At 39.0% G+C, this 23,779-nt stretch overlaps 2 protein-coding genes across 3 annotated transcripts in view; one reads left to right on the top strand and one right to left on the bottom strand.

The window, feature by feature from the left end:
• MYO1E (myosin IE) overlaps positions 1-23,779 on the top strand; it is a 114,609-nt gene that overhangs the window by 4,829 nt on the left and 86,001 nt on the right. The gene's annotated exons all lie outside the window — the stretch shown is intronic.
• FAM81A (family with sequence similarity 81 member A) lies at positions 1,899-19,892 on the bottom strand. Of its 2 annotated transcripts, XM_061347516.1 has the most exons (9): positions 19,629-19,892; positions 15,832-15,899; positions 14,357-14,630; positions 13,455-13,573; positions 6,898-7,027; positions 5,634-5,740; positions 4,325-4,460; positions 3,753-3,948; positions 1,899-3,342 (listed from the first exon to the last, which is right to left on the bottom strand). In XM_061347516.1, exons 2-9 carry the CDS (start codon positions 15,876-15,878, stop codon positions 3,203-3,205), a joined length of 1,149 nt encoding a protein of 382 aa, XP_061203500.1. In that variant the 5' UTR covers positions 15,879-15,899; positions 19,629-19,892; the 3' UTR covers positions 1,899-3,202. The 2 variants fall into 2 exon arrangements, with proteins under 2 accessions (XP_061203500.1, XP_061203501.1); XM_061347517.1 differs by lacking the exon at positions 15,832-15,899 and having other exon boundaries at positions 19,629-19,891.

Genomic DNA, 23,779 nt, shown 5'->3' with positions numbered 1-23,779 from the left:
CTGTGTTTGGTGCTGTACAGATGGTGACTTAGAGCATGAGTACTTATGTTGACAAAAAAAGCACATTACTTCCACCATCACAAGCCATCTGTATCCCTAGAGGACGGGCACACAGGAATGCCACTGGAGACCAGCAGGGAAAGAAAAAATAAAGGAGCAGCTCCACTTCCAGGCACATCTATTTCCTTCTGTTTAGTTTTACAGGATCTCTGCAGGTCAGTTTTCAGAATTGGTTTCAGCTTTGCAAAATGGAGCTTCCATAGACCACAGTGCCTGTAATACTGTCCTCCTGGCTTCATAATAATTTCCTTGGGGGCATGCTGTTTCTGAGGAAAGGATTTTGCCATGCAACTTCAAGATGATTGAAAGATACAGGGACTGTAACTCTCCCTTGAGGGGCTCAGCTGTAACTTATTCAGATACGAGCACTCCCTGACAGACTATGCAGACAAGACATCGTTGACTTATTTTGTGCAGAAAATGTAAAGAAAAAAGTAACTGGGGGGAAAACAAAAGAATTTATTTTTCCTTTTTTTTTTTTTGAGCAGATTAAAATGCAGCGGGCAAGTAGGGAGCATGAATTAGGACAAAAGAATTAATGTGCCTCTCCTTGAGGGGTCTTTGCTTTTTATCAAATATAGTATTGTCTGTAACTTTCAGGTCTTGCTAAAATCTTCAGACCTGTTCTGTGCTCCATCAGCAGGTAGCTACTCCTCCTTGCCTTTGCCCATGCAGTTACCATTCCATTGTGCCACTCTTTTGACTTACTCTTTTTCTCTGTTATTTCTCCAGATTTTTCAATCTTCCTTCCCATTACTTTTTGCATCCTGGCTTTTCCTTGGCTTTTCTGCAGAAACTCTTGGTCTGGAATATGTGGCTTCCTTTAACAACTGACTAGTTAGATCACTCTGAAAAGGATGGACGACGGACAGGCTACACTTGTGTGTATCCAGCCTATCCATTTCTGCCTGCCTCTTTCCAGCATATGAGTCCCCATAACCCATGCCTCCCTCCACACAGCACTTTACATAGTTTGAAGGCAATGCTTGATGGTAGATTGCATTTCAATATTGTTTTATTTGGGCTTTTAGTTGTTTTTTTTAACTGAAATTTAAGGAAAAAAGTCTTTTCAAAACAGTGCTTTATATGTTATTTTATATCTGCATTAATCACACAAGATTATTACAAGAGAAACATTTTACTGAAGTCCTATATAAATTGTTTCTCTGACTCCTTGTGGGTTCTTCGTATCATACCAGATTCTCTCTGGTACAGATTTCCAATTGCAGAAGAAAAAAATTACAGGGTTTTTTTTCCATCTCTTGTTGCTTATTACTTTGTTCTTTTTTTATAAAATACTGGTGGTGGCTTGTCCACTGCCCATGGCTAAATATTTAAGACTAGATGAGAATACAGACATGAAAAAGAATGAATTTTAAAGACAATTCTTAAGAAATATCTGCAAGTATTTCCATGTCTCCCTTCAGTAAACTGGTCTTTCCCCTTAGCTGCTGTTGTAAATATATCTCAACAGCACATGAATGATACAAAACAGGGATAATGGGGGCAGTTTTGTTGGCAGAGAGCACTGGAAGCCAGAGTTGCAGAAACTTCCTCCATCTTTGATACATTAGATTACTTGAAACTCTATAGGAAGTGAATATAAACTTAGGCATTAAGCCTGTAAAGATGTGTTTGGTTTTTAGACACTACACTATCCTTTTTTTAAACTGTTTAAGGTTTTTGAGTTTTGGGTTTTGTTGTTTTTTTTTATTTTTTTTATAAATATGACTCTGGGGCCCAAACCTCCTTTTCATGGAAGTATTGAGAAACTGGCCACTAGTTTTTCAAATAGGAATACGGTTTTGTAGTACTAGCCGAAAGAAAGGTCCATTGAAGACAGTGCAGAAACATCCTAATAATTTATTTACTTTAACAGTAATGCTTGTGTAAATTCAAAGTATTTTTTGTATATGAGTTGTTGTTAATAGTATGAATTAATAAGGTACTGGATTAAGTCTTTTGTTCTTCACGAGTGCTTAATCTTGCCTGATTTACAAACATGAGGAACACTATCAAGCTACGAATGAAGATACAAAATCAACATATATAGATTTTCCTGTCTAGATTAATATGTATGCTATATGGGTGCTGATTTTCATTATGTAATCTGTTCTGAGAATGGAAATAAGCACCATTATTATTTGGAAATACTGTGAAGACAAATAGCAGTTTGAATCTACTGAATTATTAAAGTCTACTTAAAACTGAAGAATCTGTTGTTTCACTCCATGGAAAATTTCTAAGCAGATCATAAACTGCATTTTATGTTACATTACACTCTCCAGACTGTTAGATTATCACCTTCTCTTTTGTGTTCAAACCTTTCAAAGTTATAATGAAACAAGTCACAGGAACACATGCCCAGTTATAAAATACTCATATGTACATCTTTTACCCTGTCTCAGCTCCACTTGGCTATTAATTTAAAGCTATTACAATACAAGACCACACAAGTTAAGTTTCTTATGTTGTTGATGAATCATCTTCTACAACTACATTATATAACACTACTTGGTTTACACACACAGAGGATATTTGCAAAACCAAACAAAGATTATTTTTTTTCTGTTGGTATCTGGGTTATAAAAATTGGTCTGTTTTGTGCTAATTCTGTCTCCCCAGGAAGTCAGTGGCAGGGAAATGTCATTGACTTCACTCAAGTGATTTGTCTCAAGGTGGAGCATCTTGCCAGCCTGATGTCAAACAATTTGTATCAACTTGTTTGTTGGGGAGGTTTTGTTGTTTGTTTTGGGCTTTTTTATTTTTCTTTTCTAAAGGGGTTGTGCAGGTGCTTAAACGTATATAAGCGTATACTTGTCTGATCAAGCCTGTGAAACTGGAATGCCTTTAGCAAATCAGGTGCCAGCTTCACCAATATATTACTCCAGTTTCACATGGTGCTTAATCTCCTGAGAACAACTAGAGTAGTGCAGTGGCAAATCAACACCTCATGCCTAAAAGCTTGTTGTCAGCTGGTCTATAAAGAGCTTGCACTTACCGCTTTGAGTAAACATACGGACCTGTGCAACAGTGGCATGTCGTTTGGTACATGCACTTAATTTGGATTACAGACTGGAACAAGATTGCAGTCTGCCTATTTAGCCAGGTGAACATTAATCTCTCGGCCAAAATCTTGCGGTCATGGTCCAGCCTCTCCCCATGTTGGAACCTCCTGCTTCAGTTGGTGGATCTGCTTCTGTAGTTCATCTCTGTCCAGCTTCATTTTCGCTTCTAGAACTTGCCGTAGAGACCCAATGCTCTCATAGATAGCTGCAAATCCTAATTGCAGGTGAGACTTACATTAGTTCATATTCAAAAGCAAGGTTATTGCTATCTAGTAATAATGCTAGTAAAGAATGTGCTTCCTACATTCTGCTTTACACTAGGAAGACAGCAAAAGAAGAACAGGACTATAACTGTGCTGATGGCAGAACTGCAACCCAATCACAGCCACCTTATGCCTATGTGTGCTCTCTCCAGAGCACTCCTAAACTAAAAAGATGTCACCTCTTGTTGCTGTGAATTTCACACTTGGTGAAAATGCTTTTTAGTGCCACAGGTGCAGCCATTACGTTTGCCCCAAGAATCTTTAAACTACCTCAATACAGGCAAAGGCATTTTGAATATTATTATAGGTGGCTCATTGTTACCTCTTTTCAGAATAAAGAACTTCATAACTATGGTCCTACCAGCATTAACTTCAGCTTTCATTTCTTTTATATCTTCATTTATCTCATTTTGAAGTTTGCCAATGCGAATATTTATCTTTTCTTCAGTCTGTTTTGCTTCATGTGCTTCCATGGTTATCTTCTGTATTTCCTCTATTTTGTCAATTTTCTCTGCCATTTGGTTGAATTTCATCTCTATAGCTCTTTCACTCATTTCCTGGAGACGGGAAAAGAATTTTAGTAATTTACTCTGCAGGTGAAATTACACTGGTCTTTCCCAAGTATACAATAGATATTAATTTAATTCCCTTTTATGAGGAATTCAAAATGGTAAAGAATTATTTTTTATTAAATGGTTTAAACAGACTTGATTACCATAGGCTAAAATACTGATCTATTAAGAAGTGATCAGATTTATTTGAAGACTCTCAGGCTGTGGGGATGTTACATTTGACATCAGTGAAGAGAATTACACAAATTTTGAGGTCTGAAAATGTCACTCGAATAGTATCTGCATTATATCATCTTAGATATTAATGATGCTTTTGAGTACTTCCTGAGAAATATTGTTAGGACATTTGAACAAAACTTACAGTTTTTTCCTTGAAAGTAGATGAGAGTTGGTCAATCTTTTGCACAAGCTCTTTTTCAATCCTTTCGTGTTCCTGTTCCAACCAGCTACGTGCAGACAAAATCTGGCTGCTGAGTTCTTCAATAGCATTTTTTAATCTAAGAGCGTAATAGAAATTAGCAGATACAAAAGAGAATAAAATTTGGTCTTTCAGCTGGGACAGGTTTATGAACGTTTGTAAAAAAAAAATATCATGGTAATGCAGTACATGCATGACACCATATTAAAGTGAATCCTCGAACTTTTAAGGCTACTAAATCGAATAAGGTAATATTGGTTTTGCAAATAAAGACAAAAGAGCACAATAAATATATGAACATAAATATATATATTCATATAAATAACAAGTAGTTATTTATATGAAACATATCACAACATTTTGAGATGTAGTAGGTACAAATTCTTCACAGCATTGAAAACAGAATGTAGTCATCTGTTCAGATTATAATCTTCAGGTCCATAGGTCTTAGATCTGAACAAAGATTTGATAACCATTTACTTTAGAGGCAGTGCTGGTTCATACAGCCCCAGTTACGTTGCCTAACCCCGGATCAAGTTTGTACTGACCAGCCCTGCAGTGAAACTGTTTCTTTAGAAAGTCTTTTTTTTTCCAGTGAATATTTGAAACCTGGATCTATTCTTTCATCTAGTTTGCAAATAGTTCTACTGATGTAACAGGTAGGATTGCATGAGGCTGGCAGTAAGCAGTAAGGAGTGAGGAGGTGGACGGCTTAAGCCACAAGTGCCACGGAGTGAAATGCCTGGAGAGGAGTTAATATCTGAATTGAGTGTATCCCTATATAATGTCTAGTAGTTGCACAGTACCTTATTGTTAATAATTTAGGTGTTTGAGTTATATATTCGTATTTGAAGCCAATTTAAAGCAGTAACACTTTGTGAATGCTGTGCCTCACTTCCTGGTGGCTTGAATTGAACTTTTTGTCTGCACTCGACAGCATTTATTGCCTTGTACAAAAAAGTCACTCCTGCAAAAATCCTTATTTGTGTTCTTTAATACAAGTTCTGTCCGAATACTTAACTGGAGCCTTAGTGGGCTTTTCAGAATTGCCTAATCACATTAGGGACAGAATTCTTGTTGAAAGCGAGTCCTCCTTGCCAGACCATGTGCTTTTGTAGTATCTGTTGAGCACACGTACCTATTTAAACAGGTTCGTGCTTTAATAGACCTGAAGATTACAACAGTCAAACTTGGAAAACTGAGGACTCTCTTTCAAGGTGCATAGCAGCAGCCAGGTTTCCCAGGCACTCACTTTATATCCAGAAGGTGGAGCTGTTGGTTGCTCTCTTTGTAGGCAATCTTCAGCTTTGCTTCTTGCTGCATTATTGATTGCTCTACTCTGCTCAGAAGATGAGAAATCTGAAACGAAATTCAGAATTTACAATTTTTCAATAGCATTTCATCACAGTCTCTCTGGGACGTTTTCATAACGGTAGAGGGGATCTTAAACAAGGGCCGGTTTTGCTACCACTTCACAATTACTGAATTTGCATGTTTTACTTTATCATGAAAAATATATTATCCTGCAAGATGAAAGTATCAATATTGTGAAAACTAATTTTTCATCCATAAACAATTTTAATAGTCTTGCCTTGAAAGCATCTGCAAGCTCCCTCTCCTTGAGGTAGCTGAATTTATATGATCCATAGGTGTCCGTGTTGCCACATAAGCAGAGTAAACAAATGGCAAAGCATTCCACCAATACTGAGTGATATTCTTTATCAGATCATGTATAGTGGCTCTGCAGTGATGAAAGTGCTGGATTTAATTGGGGATAAGTTATTACTAGCAGAAACTATTTTTTATCTTTAGAAAACATACTATTTTGTTCTAAAAGATTCCTGATAATATGCTCCTAACATGCAAATATACTGTATTGAGCCTTCTGAGAAAGGTGAAGTGCATTTTAACCATTTACATGCTGCACAATGGAGATGTAAATTACTTCGGTTGCCCAAGAAAATGGGATCGCTTTGAAAGGAGCTCTGAAGAATCCTTTGCCTTAATGTTGTCTCTGCTTCTATCTAGTTCTCACTTTCATTCTATACCCAGTGGAAGAGAAACCTAACAGACATGTCAATGGATTCACAGAACATAAAACCAGTTTTGTTTTCCAGGCCTTCGAAAATTGCAATTAAATACATACAAAACCGTCCTGGGAAGGCCAAAACATACAGGGGAAGACACTGATGCTTGCACTGCTGTAGTAGTTTTGTAGAGCATCCTTGTTGTGTTCACATTCCAACCTCAAGAAGCTATTCAGGCCAGTAATCACTGACTTTTGTTCATTCCTAGAGTCCTTTCAGGTGCTTTGAAGTACTAGCCCCTTCTACATAGCATGCTAAAGGGCCTTTTTTCAGTTAGACTTGTACAATGCAGCTAGACACCAATATTCCATCTAATAAGGATTTGTAAATCTGTGACCTCCCAGGATAATAACTAACAGTAATGGAGTCAGTGTGAATTGGACTATAATTCTTACCCATACATGGATTGCTTTGGTCTAAATACCATACCTGTATTTCTGCTTCTTTGATTTTAGATTCCAAGATAAGTTTGGAGGTCTGTTGGTCTTTACTTAAGCTCTGAAGTCTTTCATAGGTAATTTTATGTTCTGCAGACAGTCTGGCTAACCCAGCATCACACCTGTGTGAATAAAATACCAAAGCAACAGCTGAAAAGACTGTAAGGTCCAGGCTTTTAAAGTTACCCATTTTAGACCTGGCATTTATGTGAAATTGTTGGCTGTCTAGTGAAACAATGTCTTTTGAGACTGTAAAAATGGTGACAGATCTCATAGTATTCAGCAACCTACTCCCAAATGGGACTAGAAGTCAGATAGTCTGACACACACATTCCTGTCTTCTTGGCACTGACATTATGTGTGTAGACTGTGTTGTTATGATTCAGGGGAATCACATTAGAAATGCAAAGATGCAGAATTTCAATACCGTCAATTTTGTCATACTCCAAAAGACATCTGTTAAGGTGTGTATGATTTCGCTTACATGATTAGAAGCCTAAATAATCAAGGACTATTTTTGCATTATTGCAGCTGTGTTTCTCTGAGTTTTGCATTCTTATTTTTATTTGTGAAATAGCAGTATACAATTAATATGTGTAGTAAACAATGTGTGGCAAATTTTACAGTTATTAGACTTTATTTAGGTAAAACTGTCATTGAAAGAGAAGGCAATTTTGTCTCTCAAATACAGTGCTGGAACATAATTCTTGTTTCTTTTCTTCACACTGGAACATTTTTTGATGCTGTAACGTTTTCAGGATAAATGTACTATAGAATATGTGCATTTTCTACCACAATTCAAAGCTGGTCCGGTGGATTTCATCTACAGTAATACAATAAGGGCATTAACTGAACTATGAAAATGTAAGTACTGTAATTTCACTTACTATGTGAAGTACGAGCCCTGCATTTTTTTTTTTTTTTTGCTAAGGGAAATAGTGTTATCAGCAGTGTTAGCAAATTTGATCTATGAAACTGATGGAGAACAGGCAGCAGGTACAATTTGAGGGAGAAAAAGGCAGTAAAATGAAACAAGTTAAGCACCTTAAATCATTACCTAAACCAATGACACATTTTAACCTCTTTTTTAGTCACATTTCAGTTTGAAGCCTTTCATTTCAACATGCATTTTCATCACCTCGGTTACAGTAGCTACCATTATCATTAAACATGAAGGGAAAGTAACAGCTAAAATGACAAATGGAGCATCTACTTAGTATTATGATACAATTTCAATATAAAAATAATCAGTAATGCAACATAGAATCATAGACATTGTAAAACTTGTGAAAATTCATTTCTGGTTTAGCATTGTGAGAGCAATGGGTAATATCAGAGAAATTAATACATAAGAGAGTAGCTAAGGTTTACATGGCAGTGAACCATGAACTTGTAGGTCTTAAAATCAGGCGGTTTCTTTAGAAAGGTGAGAGAAGCCAAATCTCTCAATGTTGGTATGATCAGAGAGAATCAGAGGAATGAAATAATCTTGCACCTAGTCACCAAAAGCCTCTGGGCTCAAAAAAATGGTTAGCTTTGTTTCTCTGAGGCATAACAGAAAATACAAAAAGCAACTGTAGCAAATGTAAGCAGCAGGCATGTGTAATTGGTCTGAAGGCAAATGAGCGATTTGGGTTTAATCAAAGGGCATCTCTCCTCTTTGTGTGACCCGGTTATGTGATCAGAGGGGTCATACAGTTGCATGGTAACTGGAACATTAAAATTCTGACTGTGTTAATTCACTGTCAGCCTGGTATGTATTAATCAGATTATTTTGGTTTTCTACAGGGATGCTGTAGTTGTCACCCTTTTAAAAAGGTTGGACTAAAGTTTAAATTCCGCTGTCATGTAGGTATCCTGCTAAGTTTGGGGACTTGTTAAAAAACAATATTCCATTTGAAGCAGTGAAAGAGAAGTCTTTTTGAGATCTATTGATATATATGTATCTATATATGTCAAAATGTATATATAGTACACACTCACAAACACCTGATTAGTTTTGACCTGGAAGAAAACATGAGTGTCCTGAAGACAAAGAATGGGATTCTGATATATTATTTATGTGAGTATACACTTTGAGTTAAAAACTGAAAACAAGTAACTTCAGACCATGCTTCCACTAGCTTTCAAATGGTAGAGAGGCAATAAGATGAAAGTATGGAAGACCGTGGATTTTTTGAGTCAGGTTTCTACTGCATGATGGGTGAGAAGAAAATGAGCAATCTAAACACAAGGACACATCATAGTTTGGAATTTTTCCTCGTTCAAAAAAAAACCAAAACCAACAAACAAAAGGCACCAAGAAAGGCACATTTCCATCCCCACTGAACTTCCCACACCCCTGAAAGTTCTGCTTTGATAGTTCTTTATAGATTCAAGTTAAAATGACAATAGAATTCTTCTTAAAAATAGAACTGAATGTTTCTGAACATTGGATTTAAATTCCTGGGTAATCTAATCAAACTGTCTATATAAATTAAGCCAGTAGACTGTGGCTATATATGGAAGCTGAAAACAGCTTTACAGGTTTGGTCACCTTAAAAGCACAAGGAAAGAAATGAGAAATAGATTAAGATTTCTAGGAAGAATATTAGTTTAAAAATCTAAGAGCTGTATGTAAAACCATTTTGTACAAAGAAATGCATAATAGAATCATAGAATAGTTAGAGTTGGAAAGGACCTTAAGATCATCAAGTTCCAATCCCCCTGCCATGGGCAGGGACACCAAATCTGTCTTCATGTCTGAAATGCTGAAGCTGGCCATACAAGCAACCCAGTGCAGTTTTTCAATGCAATTGCACAGATGCACTGTTGAAATGGGGCCAGAGATGAACTAGAATGTGTTCAGTTCACCAGCGTTTTGATTTTGGAGTACATTTTCTGAAAGTTCTGATTGCCAAGCTGTGTGCTTATATGAAATCAGTAAATGAAGAAGAAATTGAGAGATTTTACAGTGCCAAGTATTATTCTCATTTTCAGAATGAGAGGAACAAGTAATGTTTAATGTAAACAGTGAAATTACCAAACAACTGCTTTCCAAGTCATGGTGAGCAAAAGCAGTAGTTATTTTTCTGGCACACTGAGGAGTATTTTTGTTGTCTTTGATCTATAGCAAATCAAAACACAGTGGTTGCTCTATTCTGTATCACCAGCGACTAGATAAATCTGAGAACTACATCAGTACTCTGCAGCAGGATGCTATCTAAATATACTATAATGGTACATACAGATCTTAATGTTCCTGGTTTAGTGTAACAGGAGATATTTCAGTTTAATTATGAGTGTTTCACTGACAAACAAGTAGCTGAAGAAGAAGCAGTGAAAAGCAAGTCAATATGTGTAGGGGACCCACTGGGCAAGAACAGCAACGCTGGTAGCTTCTGACTAGCCCGGATCAAAGAGCCCAGATCAGCCCGCATGATGTGCATCTCCTACACAGCAAGTAGCCAGAATGCAGCAGATTTGTTATACTTCTGCAGTTCATAAATGCAGCACATCCCAGATGCATCAGACTCATTTTCTGTGCAGTGTAGGAAAATCTGCCTACATGTAATGAGTCCAGTGTGTCTGAAATGAATCAGATCGTAATGTATATAAAAATCATCTAAATATGCCAAGTAGGCCCAATTTGAATGTGCATAGCTGTGATTTCTCTGGATGTTTCATCTATCAGGAAGCTTCTAGAGACAGCTACTGCTATAGCTCTGACCAGGCTGCTGTATTTAAACTTTCCAGGCAAATTATCATAGCCCACAAGTTATTCCCTAAATAAATGATAAGGCAGTACTCATTACTGTAACGATTGAATATCACTAGAAATAGAATTAGTAAATCTGTATTATACAAAATTGCCAACATCAGGGACAGGAGCCTGGAGTAATGGATCTGTCGGCATCTGTCTAATTTTCTGCTGAATGTGTAACTGAATTCAATAGAAGTCATATTTTTATTGAAGTCAGTAATAATGCTGATTTTTAGGAAAATGTACAGCATCATTCGTGGTGAGCACTGCAGTGATGCTCTACAAATGCAGCAATAAATTGTGCTTAATGAGAAATAGCCCAGAGACATGAGCTGTAATGTGTATACAGTTTTCTTTTGATAGTGATATTAGTTGATTCTGTGGTGCAGGTGAGGTCAACTGTGAGGTCTGTCCAAATCTCCCTCTTCCAGAGCTGTGGGTAGCATGGTTTTGGAGCTGTGCATCAGAAATGCATGTGCATGTAGGGATCCCTGTTCTCATAATTAAAAGCATCAGTCCTGAAGAAATAATGAGACAGTTGCTTGATTACATATTGTCATGTTAGAGAACAGTTGGTGTTAGGAAATAAACACCAATCTCGCCAATATTGAAGTTGAATAGGATGTTTAGTACGTGTGTAGTTACTGGACCTGAAACTTGGCCAGCATCCTGAGATTGACACTAAAATTATTACAGGACCAAAAAGCTCAGACTCAGGTGATTTGCTGTCATGTGGCACATATAAACTGATTCACACTCATTGTCCATCTGCATGCTTCTAGCCTAGAGCAACCATGATGTACTTGAAGTTAAATTAGCCTACTGTCACTGCAGCATGAACCATACATTTTACCTTGATTGTGGCTGTAAACTGCTGCATAGTAAGCAGGTAACCTACAGTAACTTGATCATGTTTCTAAGGTTCCACTCTCTGAACTCATCTGAAAGATAGCAGGACTAGATGTTAAAGTTAAAATTACTGTGAGTTCAGCTTATTTTACATAAGGAACCTTGGCTAAAGTAATCAGAAAGTGTTTATCCCAGGGAATGCTTCTAGTAAGTGTCTGTACAATGCCAGCAGCATAATAAACTGCCAACTTGACCATGATCTCCAGATACTGATATAATAATTCACATTCTTTCTCAAAGTAGAGTATGTCTGTAAATAAAGGCAAATAGCTTTCTTCCATGGAACAGTGCTTTAGCTTGCTTTCTGATAAAGGGAAGCTTATTTTCTTCCTCATTCAGATATGATTTTTACATAGCGTAATCACAGAATCACTAGGGTAATGGTGACTAGAAGGTAACAGTTAAAGGACAATAAACTGATTCTCTTTGGGTAGTGAATACAAATAGCCAACATTTTTTGCACAATCTAACATAAGGCAAATTGGTATAATCTCATACAATTATCAGATAAATTGCAAGCCAGGCACAGTACATGGTGTTGCCCCAGGTAAATAAAGGAAGAAATCCTGGCACAGCCTGTGCTAGTCCCACTACCAGTCACCATAGCAAGTACTTGGGAGAGGCAATGGTCCCATTGTAAAGTTTGTACTGGCATGTGTTTGTTAACTTGAGTTCTGTTACTGAAAGTAAAGGCACTATATTTGGCTTTAGAAAGTGTCAGTAACTGTGTTGTTCCAAACATGGACTTTTGTCAGGATGTAGTATGATCTCAAACTGGACTTTTTAGATAAAGAAGCAGGAAGATCTAAGCATGTAAATGTCCCAGGGGTTTGTCAGTGAGATAGCTATATATGTGTGTAGAGATCTCTCTATATATTTTTTCAATCAGTTTTGTTGTTTGACAAAATAAACATCTGGTTCATTTCTAATATCTAGTTCATTTATGCACTAAAAGATAGTGCAAAACAGCAAGTGAAAGTTCTCTGAAGTTCTTTACAAAATGGGCTGTGTATGTTAGTGGGAACTGCAAAAAAAAACCCACCCCAATGATTTATGAGAAAACTTTAGTTCGAGGAAAATCCCTCCTGATAATTTCTTTTGGCTGTTGAATGTTATCGTTAAATCAGTTTAAGTACAAGAAAAGAAAAATTAAAAGTTATCTGTACAATATAAACACTAGGTCAAATTCAGGACAAGTAGACTTCCACCAGAGTTATGAGCCAAACTAATTTAGAGCAGATTAGGTCCTTTTTCTGTAGCTGTGTGTATCATCTGTCTTTTGTGTTCAACTTTACAAACAGTTAAGCGAATGTTGTTAAACTGGAGTTTGTAAATGTGTTGTTGATAGCACGTGAGGTCTCGTGGCACAACTGTAATCTGGAGTTTCAAATAGCCTGTAAACCCTCTATTATTTTATAATTTTCAGTTCCTTACATGTCAGTAGCCCATGCATTTTTTTTGTAGCATGGCTAACCAATAACTGAACACACAGCTTTTTACTTCTAAGATACATGCAAAAAATGTGCAACTATTCTGTTCTTTACAAGTGCAATCGTTCCATGCTGCCTTTATAATTGTGCTAATTTATTTGTTTCAAAGATAGGCCAGTTCAACCATAGTAGTCTTTAAAGCTGAACCAAATCCAAATTCCTAAGGAATTTCAGGTAATTTATTAAAAACTAATTTCAGGAATTTCAGGAATCAAGGATAGCATTGTTATGTTTAACACGTAATACTGGAATGCAAAGGATTATTATTCATTTTCTTGAAAACACAGAGTAAAATTATCCCAGGAATTTTGCCAAAGTTGAACTCAGCCCATTGTCATTAACATTCATACTTCAAGATTAAAACAACATTAGGGAGTCCCCAAATTATGCTTCTGTGTTGACTTTTACCTTGCAACTCTTCCCCGAAGATCTCCTAAACCAGAAAGCTGCCTCATTTCCAGACTCTTCAGGGTAGAATTTGTTCCATAGCTGAGATTGTCTCTGACACGTATCTGTTCCTGCAGCATCTACAAAGCATTCATATGCAAATACAATCTCAGTATGTCACATTTAACGTACACTTAAAATGTCACTCATTATTTTTCAGTATTTCATAACATCAGATACAATTTTTTTATTACTTTATTAAAAGCTTTGTTTTGTCTTGAACTGAACCCGACACCTTTTCGGTCGTATATTATTTTTTTTTTTATTCTCAGTGTCCAATCTGCATATAAATACCATAATATGTATAAAGTATGACTTGACAACAGAATGGAGACTTAAATATTAACTTTTATCCTTTTATTTTCCCCACCACACCCCTGTTGCTCATTGCAGCAGAGGTCAGGTGTGAAGCCACGTATCTGCATGTGGTCAGGTCATAAAAATGAGCAGTTGTATTTGGCTGCTTGGTGTCATCTTTAAGTTGGAAGTGAAAGAAGGTTTATAACAGAGCTAAGGCACTTCCTGGTGTTTATACAGCACAGGCTTTGGTCTGAAGTTGAGCTGGGTATGAGTGTTGCATTAATTCATTTTTTTGAGGTTTTCCAGTGCAGCTTTCAAAAGCAAGCTTATTAGTACCACAAAGGTTTCTGTGTTTGTATGCTAATATGCTGTGCTATCTTCATAGCCACTGAAAGAATTACGCAACTTGCAAGCAGTTTTTCAAGTTACAGAAAAAATTCATAAGCTTGCAGGATCTTTAGACCTTGTCTGACCTTTAGTTATCCTGTGGTAAACTTTCTTATTAAATCAGAAGGAATAAGTAGCTGAGATGGCATTAGTCCTGTGAAAAATTCTTAACATACCTCAATGTCCCGATTAAGCTGCCTCACTATTGCCGTTATGTTTCGGATATGTTCCTCCAAGAGTTGCCTAGCCAACCGGTCACCCCCCCCTTTGTTCTGCATTCTGTGCAGAGTGGAAACAATGTCCTCCTTAATGCGAAAAGCGTGTTCCACAAGAGCCGCCGTTGTTTTCTCATGGCTTAGGATTCTGTCTTCCAGCTGATCCACCAGGGTCGCAGATGCCAACGGGACCGCTGTCAGTGCCTGGCTATGCAGTGCTATGTTTCGAACCCGTCTAGTGAAGAAGAATATCCACATATTGTTAATTTCTCACACACAACTCTGCAATGTCTTTCCACTGGAGAAAGTGCAATATTACCTTAGTGGCAGTATTTTGGAGTAACCCACTTCTACAAATAAGTGTTGGCTACTGTGTCTATCATGTACAAAAGCAGGTCAGGCTCTTTTTCATATTCTTTAAAGAAGCTTAAAAAATCAAAGGGTCTTAAGAAAAGGACATTAGCATTATAAAATTAGTTACAATCCAGAGCTATAATTTGATTAAGAATCCAAATTCAAAACCTTTCTATTGTATTACAAAAGTAATGCTATGTGGCTCTACAGTTTTCAGGCTTAATCAAAGGAGTAACTGCAGAAGGCAGATATTGCAAATTAAATGGAAGCAGACCAAGATTAAAAAGGCGTAGCTTGTATCCATTCCTTTTTTCAGTCTCTATAGCTGTTCTGTAATAAAGCTTGTTCCTCCATGTCCTGCACAGGACCATATGCACATGTACTAACTGAGGGGAGACCAAAATTGTGACTAGCTTCTCATAGTCTTGGAAGTCAAATTGTCCTGCAAAATAGCTTACATTTGGGTACCTTAAATAATTGTCTAGATTTTTCAAGAGTTCTGCACTGCATAGCTTCCATGGAAAGCAATGGAGCTCATGGGTGCCCAAAGTAAAAATTAGGCTGCTAATGCATGCAATCTTTTCCTGCTGCTGTATTCTGTAAAGAGCAAAGAAAAGTTTCCAAAGCATAGGTGGAAGATACAAATTCAACCCCACTTTCAAAGACAAGATAGTTTTCTTGGAACTGTATTTACTGTGCATTCTCCATGTTGTTTCCTATTAATGAGCCAAATTAACAGTTTACTTTCACCATGGTGATACTGATAGAGATGTATGAGGACTCCAGTAAAGGTCTCTTCTGAGTTTTTGCACTTAGTCCATACTATTAGAAGACTGGCTGAGTATAGTGTTCTCGGACTTCTACTCACAGTTTAAACTATTTGATTTCTCCGGGAAAAGGTTATGTAAAAGCTGAGTAAGGAATTGTGATTTGGGCCATGATTTAAATGAATCCACAGGATTTCACTTTGCTTTGCATACTAATGCCAAAGTCCCAAGTACAGTATTACTAGATATAGGGAATTGAGAGACACATAATACTTTGCAATATGAAGATTTTATTTTTTACATTCCAAACTGTACCTTTCAGAAGGGGCAAGAGTTGGGAAGATTGGGCTTCGCTGGGCCATTTTCTGGTCAATAATATATGTCTGTTGAAAAAGTACACAGTGAATTATTTAGTAGTTTATATCTGGCACTGAAACAACTTAATGCTTGTGTTTTAAGTGAACCTTTAAGTAAAGTTTAAGAATATGCTGACAGCTTTGATCTCGGAATTCAGATATTTCTTATGGAATAAGTACAGATAAAAATTAATACAAAAGAATAGAAACAAAAAACTGCTAAACAGCTTTTTTTTGTAGGGAAAACGATACTCTTGAAAATGGCATGGTTGACAGCCTTGAAACTGAAATCTGCTGTTGACCCACAGAACTGGTTTGGCACGACAGAGGCAAACAAACTTCTTGTCCCCAATCTCTCTGCTGGTCTCAGACATCATTAACCAATCAATTAAAAAGTAAGATCAACAGGATTATCATAAAGCTTAAAAAGGTATTGTCTAGAGAATGGAGTAAAAATATTTCATGACAGCAGATTTTTGGGGGTATCTTTCCAGTAAAAGCATTGGCAGTCAGAATCCTAAATTAAATGTGTCACATCAGCATAGTTTAGGAAAACTGAGCCTTGCATTAATCTGTCTTCAAATCTAAATTGCCACACTTTATGTTGTAAATGCTTCTGTGATAAGAATATAAATTCTGGTTTTAATTTTTAGACATAGCCAGCCAGACTGTGACAGACATTGCAGGAGGGTAGGCCTGTTAAGTAGCTTTAGAGGAACATTTTGGATATCTTACTGGGAGACCAGTACATGGCTAATAGCTTTGTTCATTGACAGAAATCAAGTTAATGAAAAAGATGGTATCCTCAATGAAATCCAAGTATTCCACCTTATATAAAAGAAATAAATATTAACTACAAATAGGACGAGCATGGACTGAACCTGAATTCCTTGGAAACCTAAAATCTTTACTTAAAACTAAAGGCTAATGTATGAAAAGAATTTTGCAATTGCTGATGAAATCTGGTGTAATATGCTGTACAAACAGGAAAATAGGGTTATTCGCACAAAGTAGTGAAATACTGATAGTAAAGAAGTGCTAGGACTACCCTCAGAGATCTCAAAATGCCAAGCATGTTTGTGCTTTAGAAATGTATGAAAGCACTGCCTAAAATCAGAGAGCAAACATTGTCACAGTATGTGTGTTCTATTTATAGCACAGTGTTTCAGAAACTACAAATTAGAGAAAAATAGTTTTGAGAGAAGCTGGGTTGCTGAGCAGCAGTGACACTAGACTGCAATTCAGAAGGTCTGATTCTAATTCCTTGCTCAATCCATGGGCAAGTTGTTTCTCTATCTAATGATTCTATTTCCCTTTATGGAAGACAGAGATACCTTCCTCCTTAAGTTCTTGCGTGCCTAGAAGTAAAAGGCACAGTATAAGAGCTGGCTATCGTCTTGATTAATTCTGCTTTCAAAGACCGGCCCAGGCCCTGACTGTCCGGTCCCGCAGCCTGTTCCTCACGCTCGTGGTTTCCCGGCTGCTGTCTTTAAACAATGCCATCGCCCTGCAGGGCATCCCTGCTGTGCGCAGTGTTACACTACAGTAACCGGGCACCTCTCGGTAGATCTGAGCTCATTCACTCCTAATCCTCTGGGCCATAATGTGTTCTACTGATCTTGATGCAGTGAAACATTTAAACACAACTTAGTTATAAACTCAGGAATATCCCACTCATTTGGAAGAACTGTGCATATCACAGCAGCAAAGCACTGAATGCTACCTAGAAAAACGAAGAACAAATATTAAAGTCTGTACCTCTAGCAGTATCTTAGTGAAATACACCTTATAAAAAACAGCCAAACAATAAAAAACCCTTGACTGGATTATACTAAGTGTTGTAAACAAGTGTTGTAATCTTAGAACGTTCAGTATTCATTTATTATAGATTGAAAAAAATAGAAAATGTTTGCAACAGAGCAAGCATAGGATTGCTTGAAGGTTTTACTTTTTTTCTGCCAGACTACATTAGACATGCAGCTAAATGCAAATGTCTGGAGAAATTGTGCCTATGAAACTAAAGTTACACAGATGGACTCTCATTCATTCGTTCCTGCTGACTGAAGCACATCACTCAGTATAACAGTGAAATACCCCATCATTTATCAGATTTCTTGATCTCATCTAACATCCAGAAGTGATGTGTTAAGACCTTGCTCAGCAGTTGTAGAAAAGCTTTTCTTCAGTTTGGAGATACTTAGAGTAAACAATAATGGATTAGGTGTCAGAACTAATGACAGACTCCCTCTTTATGAGCACAATACTGATTTAGAATCATAGAATAGACTAATAAAGGAAAAAAAAATATATTCTGTGCCTAGATTCAGAGGAGTGTAATTTCACATAGCTCTGATTTTAGTGGCAGTAAACTGGAATCAACTTGGATACCAGTTCAAATACAGGTTTCAGGTGCTTTATGTTTTCTACATGTTATCTCCTGCTTGACACTACTATAGCAATTTAAATCATGACATATTAGTCCGTGATTTTTGTTGATTGATTTAATTTACTGAATATTCCAAGTATACTTGTCACAGGGACAAGATTTTCCCAGTTCTAAATGGTATGCCTGATTGCCAAAAGCAAGAGTTCAGCTGATACGTAAGGCAGCTTTTCCATACGAGCATCTGGCACCTCTTTTATCATTTCATGTCATTGACATCAGACATGTAAAAGCTTGGGAAAAAAAAACATACATGGGACATGCTGAAGAAACACTTTTAGCAATGCAAAGTTCATTCCTTGCTATCTGTACTGTGGCATGCCTTGCCCACTTCAGCAGACTGCCTCGCATGTTTATTTTCTGTGGGTTCTCCATTTCTCCTGTTTTGAAGGATAATCACATCTGTAATGTTCAGTTCTCCATCTTCCATGAAAACCTGTGTCAAATACTTGCTGTAATGTCAGTGCACGACAGAGCGGTTTTCACATTCATTCTCACAATATGCCTGGGTGGTGGGAAAGTATTATTTTTCCTGAAAATACTATTTTCCTTCTGTTGCTGGTCAGGAAGTGAAGCACGTGGGGGCTATGTGACTTGACACAAGTTGCATGGGAATCGAAGCAGACTGAAATACCTGCCTAGGCAAACACTTTAATCGCTCTTTTCTTCTGAAAATAGAAACCAGTTTGGTTGCTGTACGGTATGGCAGCACTGCCCCGGAGCCGCAGATCCTGCTGTTACTCTGGAGCACTTTGGGGCGACATTTTGGAGTACATGAGAAAGCCCCTGTGTCACAACTCGGCAAAAAGATGGATCAAAAACTGATGTATCAGTGCGTCACGTGAAACAAACCCTTCAAAACCCCTCTGCGCTGCCATGACGTTCTGTGAACATGAATGCGGTGTGCGGCGGAGTGCGGGGCGGGGGCTCCCCCCTGGCAGAGAGGGAACCGTGCCAGCTCCGAGCCCAGGCTAAGGGTCCTTTGAGAAACGCGCCTGCTCAGGTGCTTGGTGCTAACGCAGCCATGCAGCATTCGGGGTGCGAGCTGGGACCCGTTTCGGCGGCACGCCGCGGGGATGCTCCGCTCCGCCTGCATTCGCCTCGCCCGCGGCTCTGCCGGGCAGACAGGCCCGGGCGCGCCGGAGGCACCCCGCGGTGCGGGGGTCATCGGGAATCGTGGTGAGGGCTGTGAGACACGGGGTAGGCGACAGCTGACAGGACACCGCGGCGCAGACACCACTCTACGGCCATGCAACACGGAGGCACAGTTGGGACAGACTCAGCGGCGGGCGCAGGGCGCTGCGCGCACTCACCCGTGCTGGATCAGGGCAGGACAGCGCTGCCCATCTTTCCCTGCATCCCAGCGGCCGGCTGAGCCCCGCTCCTTAACGCGCTGCCACCGCTAGAGCAGCCGTTGGCGAGCCTTCGCGGCTGCCTCCAAGCAGCCGGGGCGTCCGTCCGTCCGTCTGCCTGTCCGTCCGCCCGCAGCGCGGGGCCTCCGCCCGCCCGCCGGGCTGCAGGAGCGGGGCGGCCGCCGCAGGCCGGGCTGCGGGAGCGGGAGCGGTTGCCAGGACGCCGTCGCCATGGGAACGCGCTCGTTGGGGGACGGCGCCGCGCGGCAGCCGCGGGGGGGGGCACGGGATGGGAACACGTGAATATTCCAGCCGCCAGGACAAGCCCCTCGGGCCATCGCTTCCGCTCAGGTTGCACAGCGGTGCGAGGGAGGGAGGGAGAGACCCCGCAAACAACGGCTGGGGTCCCTGCGGCGGGGTCAGCGACGGAGCTGCGGAGCGGGGCCAGGCCTGCGGCTCCCGCACCAGCACACGGCCTCCGGAAAGAAAGTTCGGTGTTGCCAAAGCAGTAGTTCCTCGGAATGACATGAGAGTGTGACTGAAGTATGGATTTTTCCACAGCGTGTAACAAATCCTGATAGAATGCAAGATTGTTAAAATCAATGACAAATAATAGTTTTGTTTATAAGATTTCTGGGTTATCTTTTTCAAACAAGATCTAACATGTAGCTTCAGTAAAACTTTACGTACCACAGCAAAGATGATCTGTCCTTTGCTCAGCAGAGGCATATGATCCAAGGGAAAAGCAAAGTCCTTAGAGGGTGTGTCTGCCTGCACTTTTACTTCCTGCCTACGTCATTCTTTGGATTTTAGTACAAACCACCTTGGGTAAACAAAGGGTAAGTAAAATTGCAGACAAACTTACTGCATCAGTTCACTTAGAAATAGCAGATTGTCTCTGGCTTTGGTTAAAATATATACAACATCTTCTACTGTTGTATAGGGGAAATATTGCAGGACTGGGGTTTTGGCAGATGCAAAGGATAAAAGTGTTACAGCGTACACAATTATTGTAAAAAGCAAGGCAGGGCTGAATCCACACTCTGATTGACCTATTTATTTTAAAGTGATTCCCACATCAAAGGTTTGGCCTAGAAACAAAACATGCCATAGCTGCTTTCAAAATAGGATAGTAACCAACTGAGAATCATAGGATTGTGGAATCATTCAGGTTAGCATGGACCCCAGGAGGACACTTGGCCAACCTCCTGCTCCAAGCGAGGTTACTGATGAGGCCAAATGCAGTTGTTGAGGGTTTTATCCAGCCTGAATCTATAAAACCTGCAAGAAAGGAAATGTCCAGCGTGATTTTTCTTGCTTTTTGGATATTCAGTGTTTTTAGGAGGTTGTATGTCTGCAGGAGCAGGGATCAAAAGCAAATTGTTATTTAAAGCAAATTGATTATTTTAATTTACAAATATGACAACATCTGTACCTCCTACTGCAGTCTTGAAAACAACATTAACAGGTACCTCGGTACCTGCTCTCAGTTCACTTTGTCCCTGTAGCCTGTGTGTGACAACAGAGTTCAGCATGGCAGGGGACGAAGGATGGGGAGCTGACATGTAAATGCTTGTCTGTTCCTGCACTCTTCCCTAGGCACCTGTACCAGCCACTGCCTGATACAGGACACTGAGGTGAATGATCTTTGGCTTGACCCACCCAAATGTTCTTTTCATTTTGTGTTATCAGAGATCATTATTTTTATACTTACATCACTTCCTTGATGGTTCTAACTAAAACAGTACTAAACTTGTATTTTACATCATTACATCTTCTGTGTAATTGATACTGAATACATAGATTTATTTTCTTAAAGGCCAGTTCAGATCACTTTCCTTATCAAAGCACAATATCAGTAATGTTAATTTATTCTGGATTGTTCAACTGTCTCACTCATGAATGGAACTCCATTTTAAATAATCACAGAATTACAGAATGGAGCAATTTAGGCTGGAAGGAACCCTTAGAAGAGAATCTGTTCCAACTCCCAGTTCAAAGTAGGGCTACTGTTGATGTTAGATCAGGTTGCTCATCATAACATAAAGTTTTGATCTTAAAAGCTTGTGTAATGTTTCAAAAAATCTCCCTCTGATGAAGAAAATAACCCAATCAATTCTTGTACTTTTGGTGATGTGAACCCACAGCTTGACTGAAGTCAGTCACAGGAACACAGGCAGCAAAACTCCTTGGTTTCTGCGTTCCTGTGGACTTCTTCCAGATTTCTACCAGCCTTGCAAATAACAACATTATTCATGCATTTTGGTTTGCAGCTAGAAAAGAATTCAACTCCATGAATTCTGAGTATCTCTTATGTCTGAGGCTTCTCTTAATCAGATCCAGAGCCAGAGGGACACATGTTGTTTATCCTCCAAAAAAACCCACCCCAGACAACAAACCACTGGCTGAAAAGGGCTGTTCACTTTGCTACTGTACTTTTTACTGCAGTGGTATTTTAGATGGATATGTTAAACATGATAATAAGCATATCTTCTGAACAGATACGATTCTCTAAGGCAAACAGAAGAGAGGAAGGAAGGGAGACACTGTGTTAGCTGCAGAGAAAGGTAATGAAAGAAAGCTGAAATTGTGCTGTTCTCCAACATGGAAAACTGTCCTAATGACTGAAGCGATTTCATCACATTTTGAGTAAAAATGCTCCTGCCTTTGTTTGATACATGCCATTTTGTTTGTCACTTCATTTTACAAGGAGAAATTGCTGAATCCATTCTTTATTTTATGTAAGTAGAAATCTGTATTTGACAAATGTAGCTGAGGGCAGAATGTAGCCATCTGCATTTTAGCAGTGAGATTATAAAGTGTCTGTTTATTCTGTTTATTCCTTAGAAATCAGATACAGCAAAAAATTGCATTGAATTTTTAATTTTATACTGTTTGTTTTTCTGTGACACAAATCCTTCATCTTTCCAAGAAATACCAAAATGTGTGGTTTTCTGACTAGAAGTACGATGGCTTGTTAAGGGCATTAAGCCTTATTTTAGTGGCTTTCAGGCATTAATTAAATTATTACTTAAATTATTCTGGCCAACAGAAGACCAATACGTGGTTTGTAAAACTTCCTCTGAATACGTTTTGTAAGGAAGAGGAAAGCAGCAATGCCTTTTTCTTTTTTTTCCTTTGCTGTCAGTTTTAACCACTTAGAAGGCAGTCAGGGCACTGCATATTTCATTAGGATTTCTCATCTTTTCCACATTCACTGGCTTCTCATAAGTATTATTTCTTTCTGAAGCCACAATAATATTTTTGGAACGGAAGACAAGGAAAAGTTGTGGTCTGTGGGCTTCTAGAGGTAAGGACCATGTTCTTTTTTCAGACAGTGTCGTCCTTATAGATTTCAGCATCAGTGCTGGCACCCTGTGTCACTCAGACAGTGGGTAGCTGGAGACACGTGTGAGTTACCAGATGCACTGTGGAGGCAACAGCTTCTCTCTTGAGTCACTGCATGGTGTGAAGTGGGCCCCATATCAGATGATGGCAAAGAAGCTGTAGTCACTCCCATCAGTAGCCTGTACCCACCTTGGACAGAGTCCTGAATGCCAAGCCAATAAAACCTCCTCAGGCACTGAAGTGAAGCTTGTTCTTAAATGTTTTCCTGAAGCTTAGCACTAGTGACCTGTATCAGGAGGACCAAGTGCTGCAACGGCTTGCAGCCAGAAAATATCCTCAAAATAATTCTCAATGCTGGCACTCCTGTGCGTGAGCTGGTAGGTGTTGGTAGCACAACACAACTCTGTCAGACAATACATGCACTGAAAAAACGGATGCAAGTTCTTGATGCAGGGACTTACATCTTTTCAAGTTAGGTCTTTTAAAGGTAACCTGTCCGTATGTATGTTGTGACAGACACTTCACCACTTCTAAGTTTTGTGCATAATTTAAAAGTACAGAGATTCCTTTTTACTCCACTGGAGCTCTCCAAGATGAAAATGTGGGTTCTGGCTTTCCTGGAGATGACTATGGCACATTATGGGCTGGAGGAGCCCAGGCATGCAGAACATTCAGGCACACCACCACTGACATTGGAAGGGAAATGCCTTCCCCTGCTTCTAAGCATGGATGTTGAATAAGTATAAATCACTTAAAACAGACAG

This window comes from Neopsephotus bourkii, unplaced genomic scaffold (assembly GCF_033783945.1).
Source record: "Neopsephotus bourkii isolate Nb327-2 ecotype Australia unplaced genomic scaffold, CSIRO-AGI_Nbou_v1 NB_318, whole genome shotgun sequence".
Lineage (NCBI taxonomy): Eukaryota > Metazoa > Chordata > Aves > Psittaciformes > Psittacidae > Neopsephotus > Neopsephotus bourkii.
This window is presented reverse-complemented; position numbering and strand designations above follow the sequence as displayed.

What these genes read in the sequence shown, in the direction of transcription:
- FAM81A (XM_061347516.1), bottom strand. Translation starts at nt 15,878, where the DNA reads ATGGCCCAGCGAAGCCCAATCTTCCCAACTCTTGCCCCTTCTGAAAG. An exon ending in AGCTTAATCGGGACATTGAG is followed by an intron (nt 13,574 to 14,356) that starts GTATGTTAAGAA and finishes AATGCTTTGTAG; the next exon opens with ATGCTGCAGGAACAGATACG. An exon ending in GAAAGCTGAAGTTAATGCTG is followed by an intron (nt 3,343 to 3,752) that starts GTAGGACCATAG and finishes ACCTGCAATTAG; the next exon opens with GATTTGCAGCTATCTATGAG.